General features: G+C 41.2%; 1 protein-coding gene across 1 annotated transcript in view; it reads left to right on the top strand.

Annotated features, from left to right (window-relative positions):
* Positions 1 to 18,274, top strand: part of BEND6 (BEN domain containing 6) — a 60,668-nt gene that overhangs the window by 30,977 nt on the left and 11,417 nt on the right. The window contains exons 4-6 of the mRNA XM_027958483.3: positions 10,462 to 10,682; positions 12,186 to 12,378; positions 14,282 to 14,418. Coding sequence (XP_027814284.1) covers positions 10,462 to 10,682; positions 12,186 to 12,378; positions 14,282 to 14,409 — 542 coding nt within the window. The 3' untranslated portion in view covers positions 14,410 to 14,418. The remainder of the gene's footprint in view (positions 1 to 10,461; positions 10,683 to 12,185; positions 12,379 to 14,281; positions 14,419 to 18,274) is intronic.

The raw sequence follows: 18,274 nt of genomic DNA, 5'->3' as shown, positions 1-18,274 counted from the left end.
AGGAAGGGAAGATCCAGAAGCTTTCAGAGGGAGCAAGCGTGTTACCTGCTAAGGCATGGGGGTCAGATGATGTTGGACTTTTCACCAGCAACACTGGAAGTTCCAAGGCAGTTGAGCAATGCCTTTACCATTCTGAGGAGAAATGAGTTAAACCTAGACTTCTATACCCAGTGAACCATCAACCAAGTGTGAGGACAGAATAATGATACTGCCACACTTAAAACGGCTCAGTGTTCTTCCTGCGCTTCCCTTGTCAAAAATTAAGGGAGGGTGTGTTCCTCTAAATGAGACAGTGAATCTAGAAAGTCCATCTGAAAATGGTGGTCCAGTTCAGGAAAGGGACAGAGAGCAGCCCCAGACTAATAGTGAGGGGACACTCCAGGGGAACAGCTCCACAGTGGGCCGGAAGCAGCTGGTTCAGAGGTGGAGGGGGTTCCAGGAGAGAGATGACTGAGAGAAATGTGAAACTGAGAGATGACATAGTCGAAAGTCAGTAAACAATTGTATGAATCTGAAAAAAATAAGAGTAGTTGGTTATGCTTACGCTTGTTATTAAAGACTGTAATGGTAATGACCAGAGAAACAGGTAAATGAATTAGAAAGTCTCCCTCTAAAGCACTAGGTAATCCAGAGTCGTAGCAGTAGGGCTGCTGCTGCTGCTGAGTCGCTTCAGTCGTGTCCGACTCTGGGAGACCCCAGAGACGGCAGCCCACCAGGCTCCCCCGTCCCCGCGTCTCCAGGCAAGAACACTGGAGTGGGTTGCCATTTCCTTCTCCAATGCATGAAAGTGAAAAGTGAAAGGGAAGTCGCTCAGTCGCGTCCGACTCTTAGTGACTCCATGGACTGCAGCCTACCAGGCTCCTCCATCCATGGGATTTTCCAAGCAAGAGTACTGGAGGGGGGTGCCATTGCCTTCTCCCAGCAGTAGGGCAGAGGACTCCTATTTTTCATTATAAGCCTTATTGTATTTAAAAAATAAATGCTAGTACATAATAGGTACCCCAAATCTAACAGTAATTTTCTTAAAGATCAGAAACGGCTGGTTATATCCCTAAAAAATAAAAAGAATCTACACATATTAATTACAAATAGCTATAAAATATCTACTAGTTACCCTAACAAGAAATGTGCTGGCTTCCCGGGTGGCTCAGTGGTAAAGAGTCTACCTGCCAATGCAGGAGATGCAGGAGACACAGGAGGCAGTTTCAGTCCCTGGGTTGGGAAGATGAAGATCCCCTGGAGGAGGAAATGGCAACCTGCTCCAGGATTCTTGCCTGGGAAATCCCATGGACAGAGGAGCCTGGAGGGCTACAGTCCATAGGGTCACAAAGAGTCAGACACAGCTAGCAACTGGGCACAGAATGCGTAGGATCTATGATGGGAAATTAAAACCTCAACAGAGAAATACACAAATCTGCACTTCCCTGATGGCCTAGTGGTTAAGAAGCCTCCTGCTAATGCGGTGGATGCAGGTTCGATCCCTGGACTAGGAAGATCCCGTATACCTCGGGACAACAAAGCTGGTGCGCCACAGTTAACGAGCCTGCAGTCCAGAACCTATGCTCCGCAACAAGAGAAGCCTTCACACCATAGCTGGAGAGGAGCTCCCGCCCTCCACGACTAGAGAAAGCCCGCATGCAGCAACAAAGACTCAATGTGGTCACAGATAAACAAAAAAAATACAAAATCTGAATAGAAAGACCTCAAATTCATAGATGAGAAGATGCCAGTTCAATGGCATCCCAGTCAAAATGGAATAATTGCTTTGTTTTGGGTTTTTATCTTTGGGATAATTTGACAATAATTATTCTAAAGTTAACCTGAAAGGATTAATAGGTAAAACCAAGTAAGAATATTCTGAAAAAGAATCTGAGGGCATACTGTCAACATGAAACCATGTGGTTCTGATAATTCCAAGCAATTTGCTAGGACAGGAGGCAGCAGATCAATGGAACAGAACACACATTCCCAGATAATACCTTCCACACAGAGAAGAAATGTCCCAGAGCCACTAGGGCACATGGGCATGGTTTAGAGGGATCAAGCCATCTGGGTTCAAACCCTGGCTCTGCCGCCTACTAGCTGTGTAGCTGAGTGTGAGATAAATAGAAATGATGAAAAGACTGCCCTGGGTGACATGCAACGCATTCAGAGCACAGGCTGGCAAGGCAAGTGCATAGAGTATTTGCTTCTTGCTGTACGGCAGCCAGCACAGCCACACAGGGCTCTGCTCATACGAAAGCCCCACATGCTTGTTAAAGGTGTTGCTGTCATCAGATTCAAATTCTGAAGACGCTTTGAACAAGGAGTCCTGCATTTTCATTTCATAGTGAGCCTGGCAATTTACTACGTAGTGAGTCCTGCAAGCCGTTTAGGATAAGGATGAATTATTCAACAAAGGATGCTGGGCAAACTGACATTCCAGTGTTGGGGGAGGGGCAGGTTTAAGTTAGGCTCTCGTTTCACACCATATGGCATACTAAAAACATAACCGTACAGTTTAACTTAAAACTTCATGTTCTGAATTTGAATGAGTTTCAACACAAGATGAATTTTATTTTTGAAAATTAAGAATGCATATTTTCTGATAATATTCACTGAAGAAACAAGAAACCAATAGCAAAGGGCACTTCTAGCACCTGGGTTATGGTCTCGAAATACTGTTTCCCACTAAAAGGAGCTGCGGTTCCCTGGAGAAACAGCTGATTCCAGAACTTGCCCAGGAAATGGACAAGATGAGCCTTGTCAGGAGCGTTGAAGGGAAATGCAGATGAAAATGTTGTCCTATTGGGAAAGAAGGAGGTCAGCAAAGACCATGTGAACACATCAACTGGAAGAGGTTCCTACTGGCCAAAAATTATCATTGAAGCATCAATAATAATGACTGTGGCAATTGGTTTTCATGTGTGTTTACATGCATGAGTTCATTCAAAAGAGAGAAAACTTAATGACCATCTGAAAGAACCAACTCATTGTTTTGAAAACTGGCATATATAGACTGAAAAATCAAGTGTTTATCCTGCCATTATTATAGAAATTAACCTCAGGGTAACCAAATAGTTGATGAGAGAAAGTTTCCCTTGGTGGAAGAATTTTAGCTAAAGGAAGAAGAAAAGAATTAGGATATCACCATTTCATAACCCTTTGTAATTTAATGAATCTAGGCAGTGATCATTCAGTTCAGTACAGTTCAGTTGCTCAGTCGTATCCAGCGTTTTGCAACCTCATGAATCGCAGCACGCCAGGCCTCCCTGTCCATCACCAACTCCCAGAGTTCATCACCACCGAGTCGGTGATGCCATCCAGCTGTCTCATCCTCTGTTGTCCCCTTCTCCTCCTGCCCCCAATCCCTCCTAGCATCAGAGTCTTTCCCAATGAGTCAACTCTTCGCATGAGGTGGCCAAAGTACTGGAGTTTCAGCTTTAGCATCATTCCTTCCAAAGAAATCCCAAGACAGATCTCCTTTAGAATGAACTGGTTGGATCTCCTTGCAGTCCAAGGGACTCTCAAGAGTCTTCTCCAACACCACAGTTCAAACACATCAGTTCTTCAGCTCTCAGCTTTCTTCACAGTCCAACTCTCACATCCATACATGACCACTGGAAAAACCATTGGCTGCTAATATTACAACAAAAGGTTATCATGCATTCAATGCCCTCTGCTGGAAGTATTTTTAAACTTCCAAGCCTTTAGATCTAACTACCAATTTACACCAAGTACAAGGAACAAAAGAATATGTGAAACACTCTCTTAAGGGTGCGATCAGCAAAATCCAGACTGTGGGAAACCCTACAGGTCGAAGGACTCAGTTTCTTCAACTAACAGCCTGGTGTGCTGCAGTCCATGTGGTGGCAAAGAGTCAGATTCAACTGAGCGACTGAACAACAACGAAAAACAACTATAAATCACAAGGGAAAAACTAGAAGAGGGAAAGGAAAAGCATAGTTTGTAAGAGACAGCAATGGATTGTATTAGCGTGTGTGCTTAGCTGTGTCCAACTGTGCAACACCAAGGAATGTAGCCCTCCAGGGTCCTCTACCCATGGAATTCTCCAGGCTAGCATACTGGAGTGGGTTGCCATTTCCTACTCCGGGGGACCTTTCTGACCTAGAGAGCCAACCTGTGTCTCCTGCATCTCCTGTATTGGCAGGCAGATTCTTTACCGCTGCATCACTTTGGAAGCCCAATGAATTGTAATATGTGGACTTTATTTGGATTCTGATTCAAACAAACTGAAAACAACAAAGACAACAACAAGGAGAAATCTGATCACTTGCTAGTTTGTTTTTTAATGATATTCAAAAACTATTGCTAAGTATTTCTGGTTGTAACAATTGTGTTATGGTTTTATATATATATATATATGTTTTCTTAAATTTCTGACCTTCGGTGATATACACGAAAATATTTACAGATAAAATAAAATGATGGCTGTGATTTGCTTGAAGGAATTTTGCAGGTGAGGAGAAAGAAGACGGAGGTACAGGTGTAATAAGATTGGCCATGAGTTGGAACTGGGGCATGGAGTACATGAGAGTTTACTATTTTGTGTATGTGTGTTTACATATTTCCATTAAAGATTAGAAAATATATATATACAGGGAGAAAGAAAGCTTACTTGTGGAAAGATGTTTAGACTGTATGAAATATGTGAGTGAATATTTAACTGATCTGAATGGCTTTCTAAACAAATAAATAGTATGTTAGGGAAAAGACTACTACTTTTAACTAAAATAAAAACTTAAAATATGTGTCTGCTTATAAAACATACTAAAATTAAAATAAACACTCCAAGAAAAATAATTGTAACTGGTGAAAAATTAAAGTTTAAAGACGGAAGGAAATTAATAATAAAAGCAAAGCTAATACATTCTGCTTATAGTGCAGGAGGCACTCCTATAAGCACTTTACAAAAGCCGTCTAGCATATTATAAAATAGAAAAAGTACTAACATTCCTTGGTCTAATAGCTATCTCATAGGATAAGTTCAAATAATCAATCAATAAATATTTAACTTCACAATAATAAAATAATTGCAACTTAAGTTGTACTAAAATTTTTAATTAATTATTTTTTATTCAAGGATAATTGCTTTGCAGAGTTTTGTTGTTTTCTGTCAAACCTCAACACGAATCAGCCATAGGTATACATATATCCCCTCCCTTTTGAAGCTGCCTCCCATCTACCTCTCCATCCCACCCCTCTAGGTTGATACAGAGCCCCTGTTTGAGTAGCAAATTCCTGTTGGTTATCTATTTTACATATGGTAATGTAAGTTTCCATGTTACTCTTTCCATACATCTCACCCTCTCCTCCCCAACCCCCACCATGTCTGCAAATCTATTCTAAAATTTCAGCTATCAAAATAGTGAAGATCATTGTTAATAATGAACATCTCTTGTTGATAGTGCAGTGACATGGCTGACTTCGTACCTTAATAGTGGGCACGTAAGTTGGAAGATTCTGGAGAGCCATTCAACAATATTGACTGAGTCTTAAAAACATTCATACCTCTGAGCCTATTGCTATGCTTTCAGGAATTTGTAGTTATCGATATGATCAGAGATACATATATAGATGTCTCTGGCAAATGGTTCATAAGAATGTTGTCTATAATCAAGAAAAACTGAAGCAACTTAAATTCCAAAAAGGAAAAAAAGGAGCATTTAAATAAATTACAGGAATCAATACCTTGAAATATTAGGAAATCATTAAAGTGTATGTTTAATTGGAAAAGAATGAATATATGTGTGTGTATGTGTGTGTGTGTGTGTATATATATAACTGAATCACTTTGCTATATACCTGAAACATAGTAAATCAACTATTTGTTGATGTTGCTCAGCCACCAAGTCGTGTCCTACTCTTTGTGACCCCATAGACTGCAGATGCCAGGCTTCCCTGTCCTTCACTGTCTCCTGGAATTTGCTCAAATTCATGCCCATTTAGTTGGTAATGCTATCCAACCATCTCATCCTCTGTTGCCCTCTCCTCTTTTTGCCCTCAATCTTTCCCAGCATGAAGGTCATTTCCAGTGAGCTGGCTCTTCACATAAGGTGGCCAAAGTATTGGAGCTTCAGCTTCAGCATCAGTCCTTCCATTGAATATTCAGGGTTGATTTCCTTTAAGATTGACTGGCTTGATCTCCTTGCAGTCCAAGGAACTCTCAAGTCAATCAACTATACTTCAATAAATAAATAAGTGAAGTATAATTCAATAAAAAATAAATAATATTCATCCTCCTAAAAAAAAGGGTGAATAACTGGCACAACATGAATGAATCTCAAAACGTTATGCAGAACAAAAATCAGACCAAGAAAAGGAGAATATACCACTTGTATCCATTTACATGGATTTCTAGAACAGGTAAAGAAGTCACATTAGTCGTTGCTTTTGAGGTGAGTCCAGGAATTAATTTGGAAAGAACATGAGGCAACTTTCTGGGCAGACAGAAACATTTTATGAGCATATTAGTGTGTGCTAATTGGGTTTATCCTTCTGTCAAACTCATCCCCCATACCTACTTATATCCTGTTCAGACTTCATGTAAGATCTTGCCTTTGATGCTAAGCAAATAATACCTCAAAAGGTCATATTTTCCAAGATTCAATAAAATAGGTAAAATACTCAATGTATGGTCTTAATTTTAAAAAAAAAAGAACTATGATACAATGCTGTGGATGTAGCAAGTCCTAATTATACAAAAGAAAATGTATGACAAAGATACAGAAATAGAATTGGCAAGAAGGACATCTTCTGATGAACATGTACAGCTTTCATTATTAGAAAAAACAGTGAATGTTTTCTAAAACCCACTTTATACGAAATTCCCTTTTTCTCCTTACAGTCTAGCTTTGGCCTTCTTGCAGTTCCTTAAATACAGAACTTGTGTTTTTGTGTTTCCTATGTTCCTGATGAACTGCAGGTATTTAATTCCTGCTCAGCCCGCAGCTCTCAGGTAACTCTTGACTGCCCCAGAGAAGCCCTCTGTGCCCCTTCCCTTAGAGGAGAGGTGACTTGTCTCTCCTCAGTGGTCTTAACAACTGCAGTTTTTCATTTCTTTGCATGCACCTTCAATTACCCAAACCACAAAGTTAAGTGCACTGTCTTCTAGATGGCCAAGTCTGCTAAGACACCTGATGCTAAGTTGCTTCAGTCGTGTCCGACTCTGTGTGACCACATAGACGGCAGCCCACCAGGCTCTGCCGTCCCTGTGATTCTCCAAGCAAGAACACTGGAGTGGGTTGCCATTTCCTTCTCCAATGCATGAAAGTGAAGTCACTGAGTCACGTCCAACTCTCAGCGACCCCATGGACTGCAGCCTACCAGGCTCCTCCGTCCATGGGATTCTCCAGGCAAGAGTACTGGAGTGGGGTGCCATCGCCTTCTCCGAGACACCTGATACCAACTGCAAATTTAGGGGTTTTCGAAAACCACTCTCAGGCTCAGTAATTTGCTAAAGACATTAAATTCACCAAAACCTGTGATACTCATGGTTACACTTATTACAAGGAAAGAATACAAATTAGAACTAGCCAAAATTGGAAGAGACCTATAGGGCAGGGTCTGATCAGTTTCCAAGTGAAACATTTCTGTCCTCAGGATCCATTACCTCCTAGTCTTTACATGTTAACAATAATACACACAGAGGTTTGTCCACCCAGGAAGCTCTCTGAGCTTGGGCGTCCACAGTTTTTAACTGAAGGTTCATTATGTAAGCATAATTGATTGAGTGACAGCTCACAGGGTTGAACTCAGGCTCTAGGTCTTTCTGGCTTTCTGGCCATCGCCAGCTTCTGCCCTAAGACTAGGCTGTATGATTGTCCCCACCCTGAGAAACTCCTTAGCATAAACATAAGTCAGATGTGTTCTGAGGGGCTCACCGTGACACTCCTGATATTGCTGAAGAAATTCAAGGGTATAGAGATTCCTTCCCAGAAACGGGGGTGGTGGGTGGGGTTTAGGGCTGGTGATCAGATTTCTTTCTGAGCAGGCCGAATGCTTACACACAGCACTGTTAGGTGAAGAGTGCTCCCCACCTGTCCCAGTTCCAAAAGGCTAGGACCACATCTAGTTTTGCTCCCGGTTTCATTCCTTGCACCCGACAGAGTGGTGAGCAAATGTTGAGTCGGTGTAACACTGTAGTTTACAGCAAGGGTTTGGCAGAGTCCTAATTTGAATGTTGGCTCTTCTTTTCACTGAGTAGACCCTGATGGGTTAATTAATCTCTCATTGCCTCATTCTCCTCATCTATAAATTACAGGTAGTGATAATATTATATTAATACCTTTCTCAGAGAATTGCAATGAGGAGTAAATGAATGAACATAGTGAAGTTCCCAAAATAGCACCTGCTGCGGAGTAAAAGCTAGCTAAATGTCTGATATTATTAAGTGCTCAATAAATAACTGCTGATAGAGCAACTGGCTATCACATGAGAGGTGCTTAGCAGATGTTAATTGAAAAATATAGAATAAGATTTTCTTCTTTAGCAGGTTTTTTCTATTATTTTTCTATTAACATAGTATTTTTTAAAATTTTATTTTACTTTACAATACTATATTGGTTTTGCCATACATCAACATGAATCTGCCCCGGTGTACACGTATTCCCAATCCTGAACCCCCCTCCCACCTCCCTCCCCATACCATCTCTCTGTGTCATCCCAGTGCACCAGCCCCAAGCATCCTGTATCCTGCATCGAACCTAGACTGGCGATTCGTTTCTTATATGATATTATACGTGTTTCAATGCCATTCTCCCAAATCATCCCACCCTATCCCTCTCCCACAGAGTCCAAAAGACTGTTCTATACATCTGTGTCTCTTTTGCTGTCTCACATACAGGGTTATCATTACCATCTTTCTAAATTCCATATATATGTGTTAGTACACTGTATTGGTGTTTTTCTTTCCGGCTTACTTCGCTCTGTATAATTGGCTCCAGTTTCATCCACCTCATTAGAACTGATTCAAATGTATTCTTTTTAATGGCTGAGTAATACTCCATTGTGTATATGTACCACAGCTTTCTTATCCATTCCTCTGCTGATGGACATCTAGGTTGCTTCCATGTCCCAGCCTTCGGAATGTGAGGAAATAATAGCAAATGAAGCAACTGACAAACAACTACTCTCAAAAATATACAAGCAACTCCTGCAGCTCAATTCCAGAAAAATAAATGACCCAATCAAAAACTGGGCCAAAGAACTAAATAGACATTTCTCCAAAGAAGACATACAGATGGCTAACAAACACATGAAAAGATGCTCAACATCACTCATTATCAGAGAAATGCAAATCAAAACCACAATGAGGTACCACTTCACACCAGTCAAAATGGCTACGATCCAAAAGTCTACAAGCAATAAATGCTGGAGAGGGTGTGGAGAAAAGGGAACCCTGTTACACTGTTGGTGGGAAAGCAAACTAGTATAGCCACTATGGAGAACAGTGTGGAGATTCTCTAAAAAACTGGAAATAGAACTGCCTTATGACCCAGCAATCCTACTGCTGGGCATACACACCAAGGAAACCAGAATTGAAAGAGACACGTGTACCCCAATGTTCATCACAGCACTGCTTACAATAGCCAGGACATGGAAGCAACCTAGATGTCCAACAGCAGATTAACATAGTATTAAATGTATTGATTTGGACATATCATCACTATATCTGATGTTCAGGTCTTAATCATCTATAATTCTAAAGATTGTGTAGCTCAATAATATGCTTAGAAAAATACAAAAAACTTCCAGTCTTTTCGCCTCTCTACCAGCCATTACCCGCAACCAGAGTGAGGAGTTGAATTAGACAGGGTTCAAAGTGTCTTCCAACTCCAACAAAGTGTTATTTGTCCTTACGAAACAAACTAGATATAACAACAGAGAAGACCATTTTACATGGAGGCATGAAACCTATGAATGTGTAAGTTTCCATTTAAAAAAAGGAACAAAGAGAACATTCAAGTTGACTACCAAAGTCCATCTGTTATATGTGAACACATAGATTTGAATTGTGGCCATAAATTTTTAATAATTTGATGTCATTTGACTCCTTGGCAAATCATACACTAAGATTATAGAAGATTTAGTGAGAAACCGATTTATTTAATCTTGTCACTTAAACTGGCCTGATGGAAGGTGATGCAATCAGTAATGTCTGCAAACGAGAGATTAAGCACCTTCAAGTAATACCATTAGCAATTAGAAAAAGAATCAACTTCTAGAAGCATTTTTTTAGTTACAAAGTAATGCATATATATTTGGATACAACCACCAAATGATTTAACACTGATCTACTATTATTCAGCAATTATTAAATTATTGAATAATAAAAAGTGAATGTGTTCCAATCACTGTTCTTACCATGTTTATTTTCCAGATGTAGCAAGTGTTAACAGTTTGTTCTATATACTTTTATGCATAGACACACAATAAAAAACATTGTTCCCGCCATTTTAGTGTTACCGCAGGCCGTCACTCAGTTTGAAGAACTGGTCGGTATGGCAGAGGCAGTGCTCAAGGGTGGAGGAACCCTGTCCACATCCGCATCCACCCTCTGGAGAGCAGCGAATAACTCCTCACCAGATTCTTTTGCTTCTACGTGCAGTAATTCTAACTCTGATTCCGGTTCACCCATCTCCCTGAAAGCTGAGGAAGACCATCAGACGGATGAGAAACAGGTTAGTGGGAAGACTGTCCCATCTTTCTCTGGGGTGCAGTTACAGGCAAAGTGAAAACCGCAGAACAACACAGTCATTGTCTTATCAGATCACTTTATGGAATTTTAGGTCAATCATAATATTCTGATGACACAAACCAATTTTTTTACAGTAAATCTAATATCTGTGAAGCAAATATCCAGTTTAGAAAATAAATGGTGAACAATGATGAAGTTATTAAACTAGAAAACTCTTAAACCAGTGAGGACAACTATGCATTAAAGGTTATAAAACTGTATCGTTGAGACCAGGTGAATTGCAGCCTGTACATGCTGGCTGAACACAATTCTTTGTCTTCTCTACCAATTTTTCTTAATCAAGAAACAGAAGCTAAAAATACAAGTTTGTTAGAATCAGCCTGGGAAAATATGCCTTCAAGAGCAAGTAATAACTGTAAATGCTCACAAGCTAGCATTCAGAATACTTGAATCTTAGTGTACCAGTTTCCTCCTGCGATATAACAGGATCCCACAAACTGAGTGATTTGTAATATTACAAACTCAAATGCCATAAACCCAAGGTGCTGGCTAGTTCTTTCCTTTCTAGAGGCTCAGGGGAAGGCTGTTTCCTGCCCTGTGGGCTCTGGAATTCAATTTCTTGCGGCGCTACGGCTGAGCTCCCTGTTTTCTTGTCAGCTGTAAACTGAAGGATGTTCCCCCACGCCCTGATTCGTGGTCTTCTTCCACCATCTTCAAAGCCAGTCAGGGCAGGCAAACCCCTCTCACTCTTTGAGTCCCTCCTCCCTCCGTGTCGTCTTTCTTGCCCGCTCTTCTGCGTTCAGAGGGCTCATGTGAGCCCTCAATAGATGTTAGCCATTTTCTTTATTATTATCAAACACTTATTGTGTGCTTATTATGTACCAGACACTGCTAAGTGTGTGTATATATTTATACACATAAAACTGTATATGTATGTGTGTATGTAAATATATATTCATGCTTGCAATAAAGTACATGAATTTTAAGTGTAAAAAAGGTAAAATTTAAAAACGTCTCATAATTAGATTGGGCCTTTCTGAATAACCCAGCATACTCTCCAACTTTCCCCATCTCAAGGTCCTTTAATGACTCCTGCAAAGTTGATTTTCCCATGTAAGGTGACACATTCACAGGTTTCAGGGATGATGATGTGCTTATTGTCCGTGGGCCATTATTCTGTTTAGTAGGAACGGTTGAGGGTGGAATAATCCTTAAAGCACCAAATCCAGATTACATGACAAGAATTTGAATACACTCCGGAAAAAATACCTCATAAATATTGGGAATCTATCTCAAAAATAACATCTAACTCTAACCCGTTATATATATATATAAACATATATAAATATATATATTAAATATATGGGCATCACCTTAAAGAATGTTGATTTTGTTTTCTGGTCTGTATTAATTCAATGAATAATATATTTCTTCAGATATTCCTTTCCTTTTTCAGTTATTTCAATTATTATTTTTAATTTTTTAGTTCAAGATTGAAAAATGGCAGATTGCACGTTGCAACAAGAGCAAGCCTCAGAAGTTCATTAATGATTTAATGCAAGTGCTTTACACAAATGAATACATGGCCACACACAGCCTGACGGGGGCAAAATCCTCTACTTCAAGGGACAAGGCCGTGAAACCAGCTATGAATCAGAATGAAGTTCAAGAAATTATAGGTGATATGATTGCATTATATTGTCTCACATGAATCTGAAATTAGTTTACCAACTAATTAGTTGAATTAGTTTATTCAACATTTAGCTGTTCTTTCATTACCTTTTTTTCTTCAAATTTATTTTTCTATGAGAGAAATATCTCAGGGTAGCTGAAACCTCTTATGATACATGGTGAATTTTGTGGAACAGCCTTACATTAAAAGTGGTTAATGGGACTTCCTTGGTGGTCCAGTGGTTAAGAATCTGCCTGCCAATGCAGAGGACACAGGTTCGATCCCTGGTCCAGGAAGATCCCACATGTTGAGGAATATCTAAGCCCAAGCACCACAACTACTGAGAAAGACACTGTGTGCCGCCATGACTAGAGAAAGCCGATGAGCAGCAACAAGAACCCAGCACGGCCCCAAATTAATTAGTTTAAAATTTTTTAAGTGGTTATTAAAATAAAAATGAATTCTATATCACTGAAAAATTTGAATTCATACAATTCATAGCTTTAGAAGAGTAAAGTTTCAAAATTCACTCCAACAAAATTTTAGTAACTATTCATATCTTGTATTCTTTTTATTTTGGTTAGAAATAGCCCTTATCTTTTATTCAGAAAAATGAAGGTTAATGTAACCATCCTACCTACAGTTTTTAAGTTAATATCCTTAAAATAATACTCTAGGTTACCAAGTAACAATTTTAAGTACTCACTGAATCCCAGCTCTCTGTATGTTGATAGCACTTCATTTCTTAGTTGGAAAATAGTCAGTCAGAATCTGCTTGTTTCAGCTGATGCTGGGAACGGGTAAAAATAAATTCTCAGCATTTTGGGTCAAGGGCACGTGGTACGCAGAATAAGCAACAAGGGGCTGGGTGGTGCCGCAGGAAGACTCATGCATATGTTCTCAGTTTATGATATAGAACTAGTTATCTCTTGCTTTGCTTTGGAAAATCTGCCTATATAGTCTGTTTAAATATCTCATGGGTGTTTGGGCTGCTTTTTCAAAATGGAGGCAAAAATTAGGGTGCTTTGTGTTTTATCTCAGTTCATGTCTTAATATGCAAAGGCCCGGTAATGTGGGGTTTTAATTAATTTACTTATTTTTAGTCAAGTATAAATTACAGGTGTACAGTATAGTATTTCGGGGCTTCCCAGGGGGCTCAGTGGTAAAGACTCCACCTGCCAATGCAGGGGAGCGCAGGTTCAGTCCCTGGGTGGGAAAGATCTCCCACTGGCAACCCACTCCAGTGTTCTTGCCTGGAGAATCCTATGGACAGAGGAGCCTGGCCGGCTATAGTCCATGGGGTAAAAAAAGAGTCGGACACGGCTCAGTGACTGAGCATGCACACATGCAATATAGTGTTTCACAGTTTTTAATGTTCATACTCTATTTACAGTTATTACAAAATATTGGCTCTATTTCCCGGGTTGTACAATGAACGTGAAAGAGAAAATTGCTCAGCCATTTCGGACTTCTTTGCAACCTCATGGATTGTTTTCTCCAGGCCAAAATGCTGGAGTGGATAGCCTATCTCCTCTCCAGGGAATCTTCCCAACTCAGGGATTGAGCTCAGGTCTCCCGCATTTCGGGCGGATTCTTTACCAGCTGAGCCACCAGGGCAGCCCAAGAATACTGGAGTGGATAGCCTACCCCTTCTCCAGGGGATCTTCGTGACTCAGGATTCAAAGCAGGGTCTCCTGCATTGGAGGCGGATTCTTTACCAGCTGAGCCACAAGGGAAGCCCATATAACTTACTTTATGCATAATCATCGTACCTCTTATCCTCCCAGCCCAACATCGCCCCTCCCCTACTCCCCCACTCCCCACTGGTAACCACTGGTTTGTTCTTTGTTTTTGTGACTCTACTCCCATCTGATAAAGTGTTTTTCTGTGTTTTGTTGTTGTTGTTACAGGAATCACAAAGCAATTATTTCCCAACACAGATGACGTGTCAATCAGGAGAATGATAGGGCAAAAGCTAAACAACTGTACCAAGAAGCCAAATTTAAGCAAAACTCTGAACTCTCAGGATATTAAGTAGACCTTCTTGGTAAGTCTTGTCAATCTTTGTAATCCTTTCAGTGTGGCAAGAAGATGCAATACCTGTACCCGTGAGACAGCCTTTCCCAAACACTCTGCTGGAGGAGACCAGTTGGAGACCAGTTGGCTGTAAGAAGCTGATGAGTATTTCTGGGGTGAAGCAAAGACAGGGAAGGGGATATAAACTTGGGAAACGCTGGGTCAGGTACACAGATTCTCCTCTCCCAGAGCCTCTCAAATATTCTGATGCCCTTTAAACATGCCCGAGGGCAACAGAAATCTCTAAGAAGGGCATATTGTGTACAGCGTTTCCCAAGTGCATTTCACTGAGGAAGTTTTATTTTTCTTCACATCTTAACTATGGGTGGAGCTAGAAGGGAGCCAGGGGGAAGACACATGACAATTTAGGAAGTGCTTCTCTGGAATAAGGCGGGTACAGACCCTGGGGAGGTCCCTGAGGTCCATCACTGGGGCCGCACTTACAACACTTAATAGAGAACAAACCGCTGGTTGAGGGTCTCCTCTACCAGCCCATCCTGCTTCCCAGTGTCTTTACACCTTTCAGTCAGTTGGTACCGTTTGCATTTGCTCAATAAGTATTTTTACCAATATATTTGTATTAAAATACTCAAAGGAAGAACTCTTTGTTTTTAGTGAGTTCTAAAGGAAATTCACTTTATGATCGGGCCTTGCCCTAGGCCTTCCACTGTGATGTGGAATTGTGTTTGCTTCGCTAACTGAAAGTCGTGGCCTTTTCGCCTGTCCTCACTCTTCCTCTTCATTATTTTGACGGAAAATGCATGACACATGTGCCCTGTTACGCTTTTGATAACTTTTAAACAGAGGTATATGATAAGCAAGTGAGGGCTGCTTTTCCTTCCATTTTCTTTACTTCTGCCTTTGGCTTCCACTTTGCCTGCTCTCTGCCTGAGACCTTGAGACCTTCGTCACCTTGAGACCATGTCATTTGTCTTTTTCTTCTGACCGTGTTTTAAATGGATGTGGATATGAGGGTAACACAGTGATTCCCCCATCCATCAGTGACTACCACCTCATCCTTCTGGAGGGTCCCTTACTATCTTGCTATACATTTAAGGCTACCTCTGCTGAGGGCCAACAATAGTCTCTCTTCCTATAACAAAACAAAATGACCAAAAAACCTACTTATGACAGCTGCAGGGAAATTCTTTCCCTTGGCTCATACATGCTGGCAGACCTACCTGAAGAATTTATAAAAGGTAAAGATACTGGTATCCTTTTCCTCCCCCAGGGATTAAAAATTTCAGTAGATGGTGAATCTCACAACCACCCAGTTAAGAGCTAATTGCTTAAAAGAGCCCTTGGAACTTCTTGGGTTTTTTTTTTTAATTTATTTTATTGAAGTACAGTTGATTTATAATGTTAATTTCTACTGTAGAGCAAAGTGATTCACATATATATGTATTCTTTTTCATATTCTTTTCATTATGGTTAATCCCACGATATTCAAAATATGGACTTCTTTTTTGACATGAAGCTACTCAGTCGTATCATGGCCAGGTTCCCCATCTACGGGTCATGTTACCAGACCTCCAAGTCATAGGGCTCTCTTTTGGAGCACATAATTGTGTCTCAGAGCTCTGCAAAGCATTTTCATATCCTAACTTATTCCTGCTGAGGATAGGCCTGAAGCTCATATCTGATAACAGCAGAATATTGAAGAAATTAAAGTTAAAAGGTTTTTCTATCAGTTTTGCTTGCGCTTGCCAGTCATAAAATCACCCGATGATGACGTTAATTGAAACTGAAAGGAAGAAGAAATCTTTTGTCCTGAATGCAGGAAACTCTGGTGCCTGTGCACCTGAGCTTGGGTGCCAAGATGCTTGGAATAGAAATGCATATATTTTGAATCAGAAGTAGAGATAAACAGTAGAATGGGATTTTTGTTTAATTGGCAGATACGTTTCATTTGAAGTATAGACTCAATCCAATTATTTCAAAAGGACAGAGAAAATACACTGGGAAGGACAGGGTCACAGAAGACCTGATTCAGCCGCGCCTGATGAATGAGTCAGATACAGCACCACCTGGTGGAACACTGCTACACTTTTCGCTTCTTGCTCATTTAACGAGTAGGAACCTAAAGTGACTGCATTTATTCAGGCAAACCATACTCCTCCTCACCGTGCCTTCAAAAGTTTTCTTTGGAAAAATCATTGTTCTCCCATTACTGCAGTAAAAACAGTAGATACTGCAAAACCATGTAGATTTCTATGAATTCCAATATATCCAGGAAACCCAGCAGGCCTACCGGGGCTCTGGTAGACTGTGCCCCCCATGCAGGACTGAGCTCCCACTGGCCCCCAGCTTGGATTTGAGAAGACAACCATTTCCCAGCTCAGACTCATCTTTGTAAGAATAAGAGCTAAGCCCATCCTGCCACTTTGAGTCCACTCCTTCTCACTTCTGTGACTTTTCTGCCCCTCTCACTCTGCCTAGAGCTTCATGTTGCCAATCTTTCTGAACTTTCTCCACTGTTTTGCTTTTTTGCTTGCGAGAGCTATAGAAAATTTTATCTATAAGGATTACAGAATATTAGACTATCACCTCTGTAACATTCCTCTGTGGTCACACAGCCTTCTGAAATGTCCACGGCTGCTGCAGTGTATATAATCTCTACCATAATATTACATGAGCATGTAACTTAAAGGTGATCTAATGCAGCAGTGCTCAAACAAGGTCGGAGGGATTTTGTCTCCTGCCCCTGAAAGGGGATATGTGAAAATGTCTTGGAAGCATTTGGGTTAGAGAGGCGCCAGGGATGCTGCTATACATCCAACAATATACAAGACAGACCTCATAACAAAGAATTACCCAGTCCAACTGTCAATTCTGCCTAAGTTGAGAAAGTGAAAGTGAAAGTTGCCCAGTCATGTCCGACTCTTTGCAACCCCATGGACTGTTCAGTCCATGGAATTCTCCAGGCCAGGATACTGGAGTGGGTAGCCTTTGCCTTCTCCAGGGGATCTTCCCAACCCAGGGATCAAACCCAGGCTTGTCCCATTGCAGGCAGATTCTTTCCCAGCTGAGCCACAAAGGAAGCCCAAGAATACTGGAGTGGATAGCCAATCCCTTCTCCAAGGGGATCTTCCCGACCCAGGAATCAAACCTGGGTCTCCTGCACTGCAGGCAGATTCTTTACCAACTGAGCTATGAGGGAAGCCCAAGGCTGAGAAAGCCTGACATAAATGACTTCCTGGTCACCAGGATGGTAGAGTAGGAAGACGCTGAGCATACCTCCTCCCAGGGGCACACCAAGATTGAACCTGTTTGCAGACCATCTATCAATAGGAATGACCTGAAGACTAGCAGAAAAGCTCTTCTACAACTAGAGATACGAAGAAGGAACCACAACAAGAAGGGTAAGAGGGGTGGAGACATGGTATAGTCAAGACCCAAGAAAGTAACCAACAAACAGGAGGATAGTCACAATCGAAGAGGTTCTCCCCAGGGAGTGAAGGGCCCAAGACCCATATCAAGCTTCCCAGCTGTGGGGGTCCTGGCACCAGGAAGACAAGCCCCCAGAATATCTGCCTTTGAAGGTGCAGCTTGCATTCAGGAGAGCTAGGGACCTGTAGGAAAGAGACCCCACTCAAACAGGGCACGCGCAGAATCTCACACACTGTAAGTCCCAGTTCAGAAGCAACAATCTGAAAGAAGCCTGGGTCAGACTCACTTGCTGCCCTTGGACAGCCTCCTGGACCAGCAGGAGGCAACGGGGTTTTCCCTAGAGACAGAGACACTGGTGGCAGCTACTTTTGGGAGCTCATTCTACCGCAAGGACACTGGTGCTGGCAAGCACCATTTTGGAGCCCTCTCTCTAGCCT

This window comes from Ovis aries, chromosome 20 (genome assembly GCF_016772045.2).
Source record: "Ovis aries strain OAR_USU_Benz2616 breed Rambouillet chromosome 20, ARS-UI_Ramb_v3.0, whole genome shotgun sequence".
Taxonomy (NCBI): Eukaryota; Metazoa; Chordata; class Mammalia; order Artiodactyla; family Bovidae; genus Ovis; species Ovis aries.
Note: the sequence above shows the minus strand (reverse complement) of the source record. Positions and strands in the feature narration are given on the sequence as shown.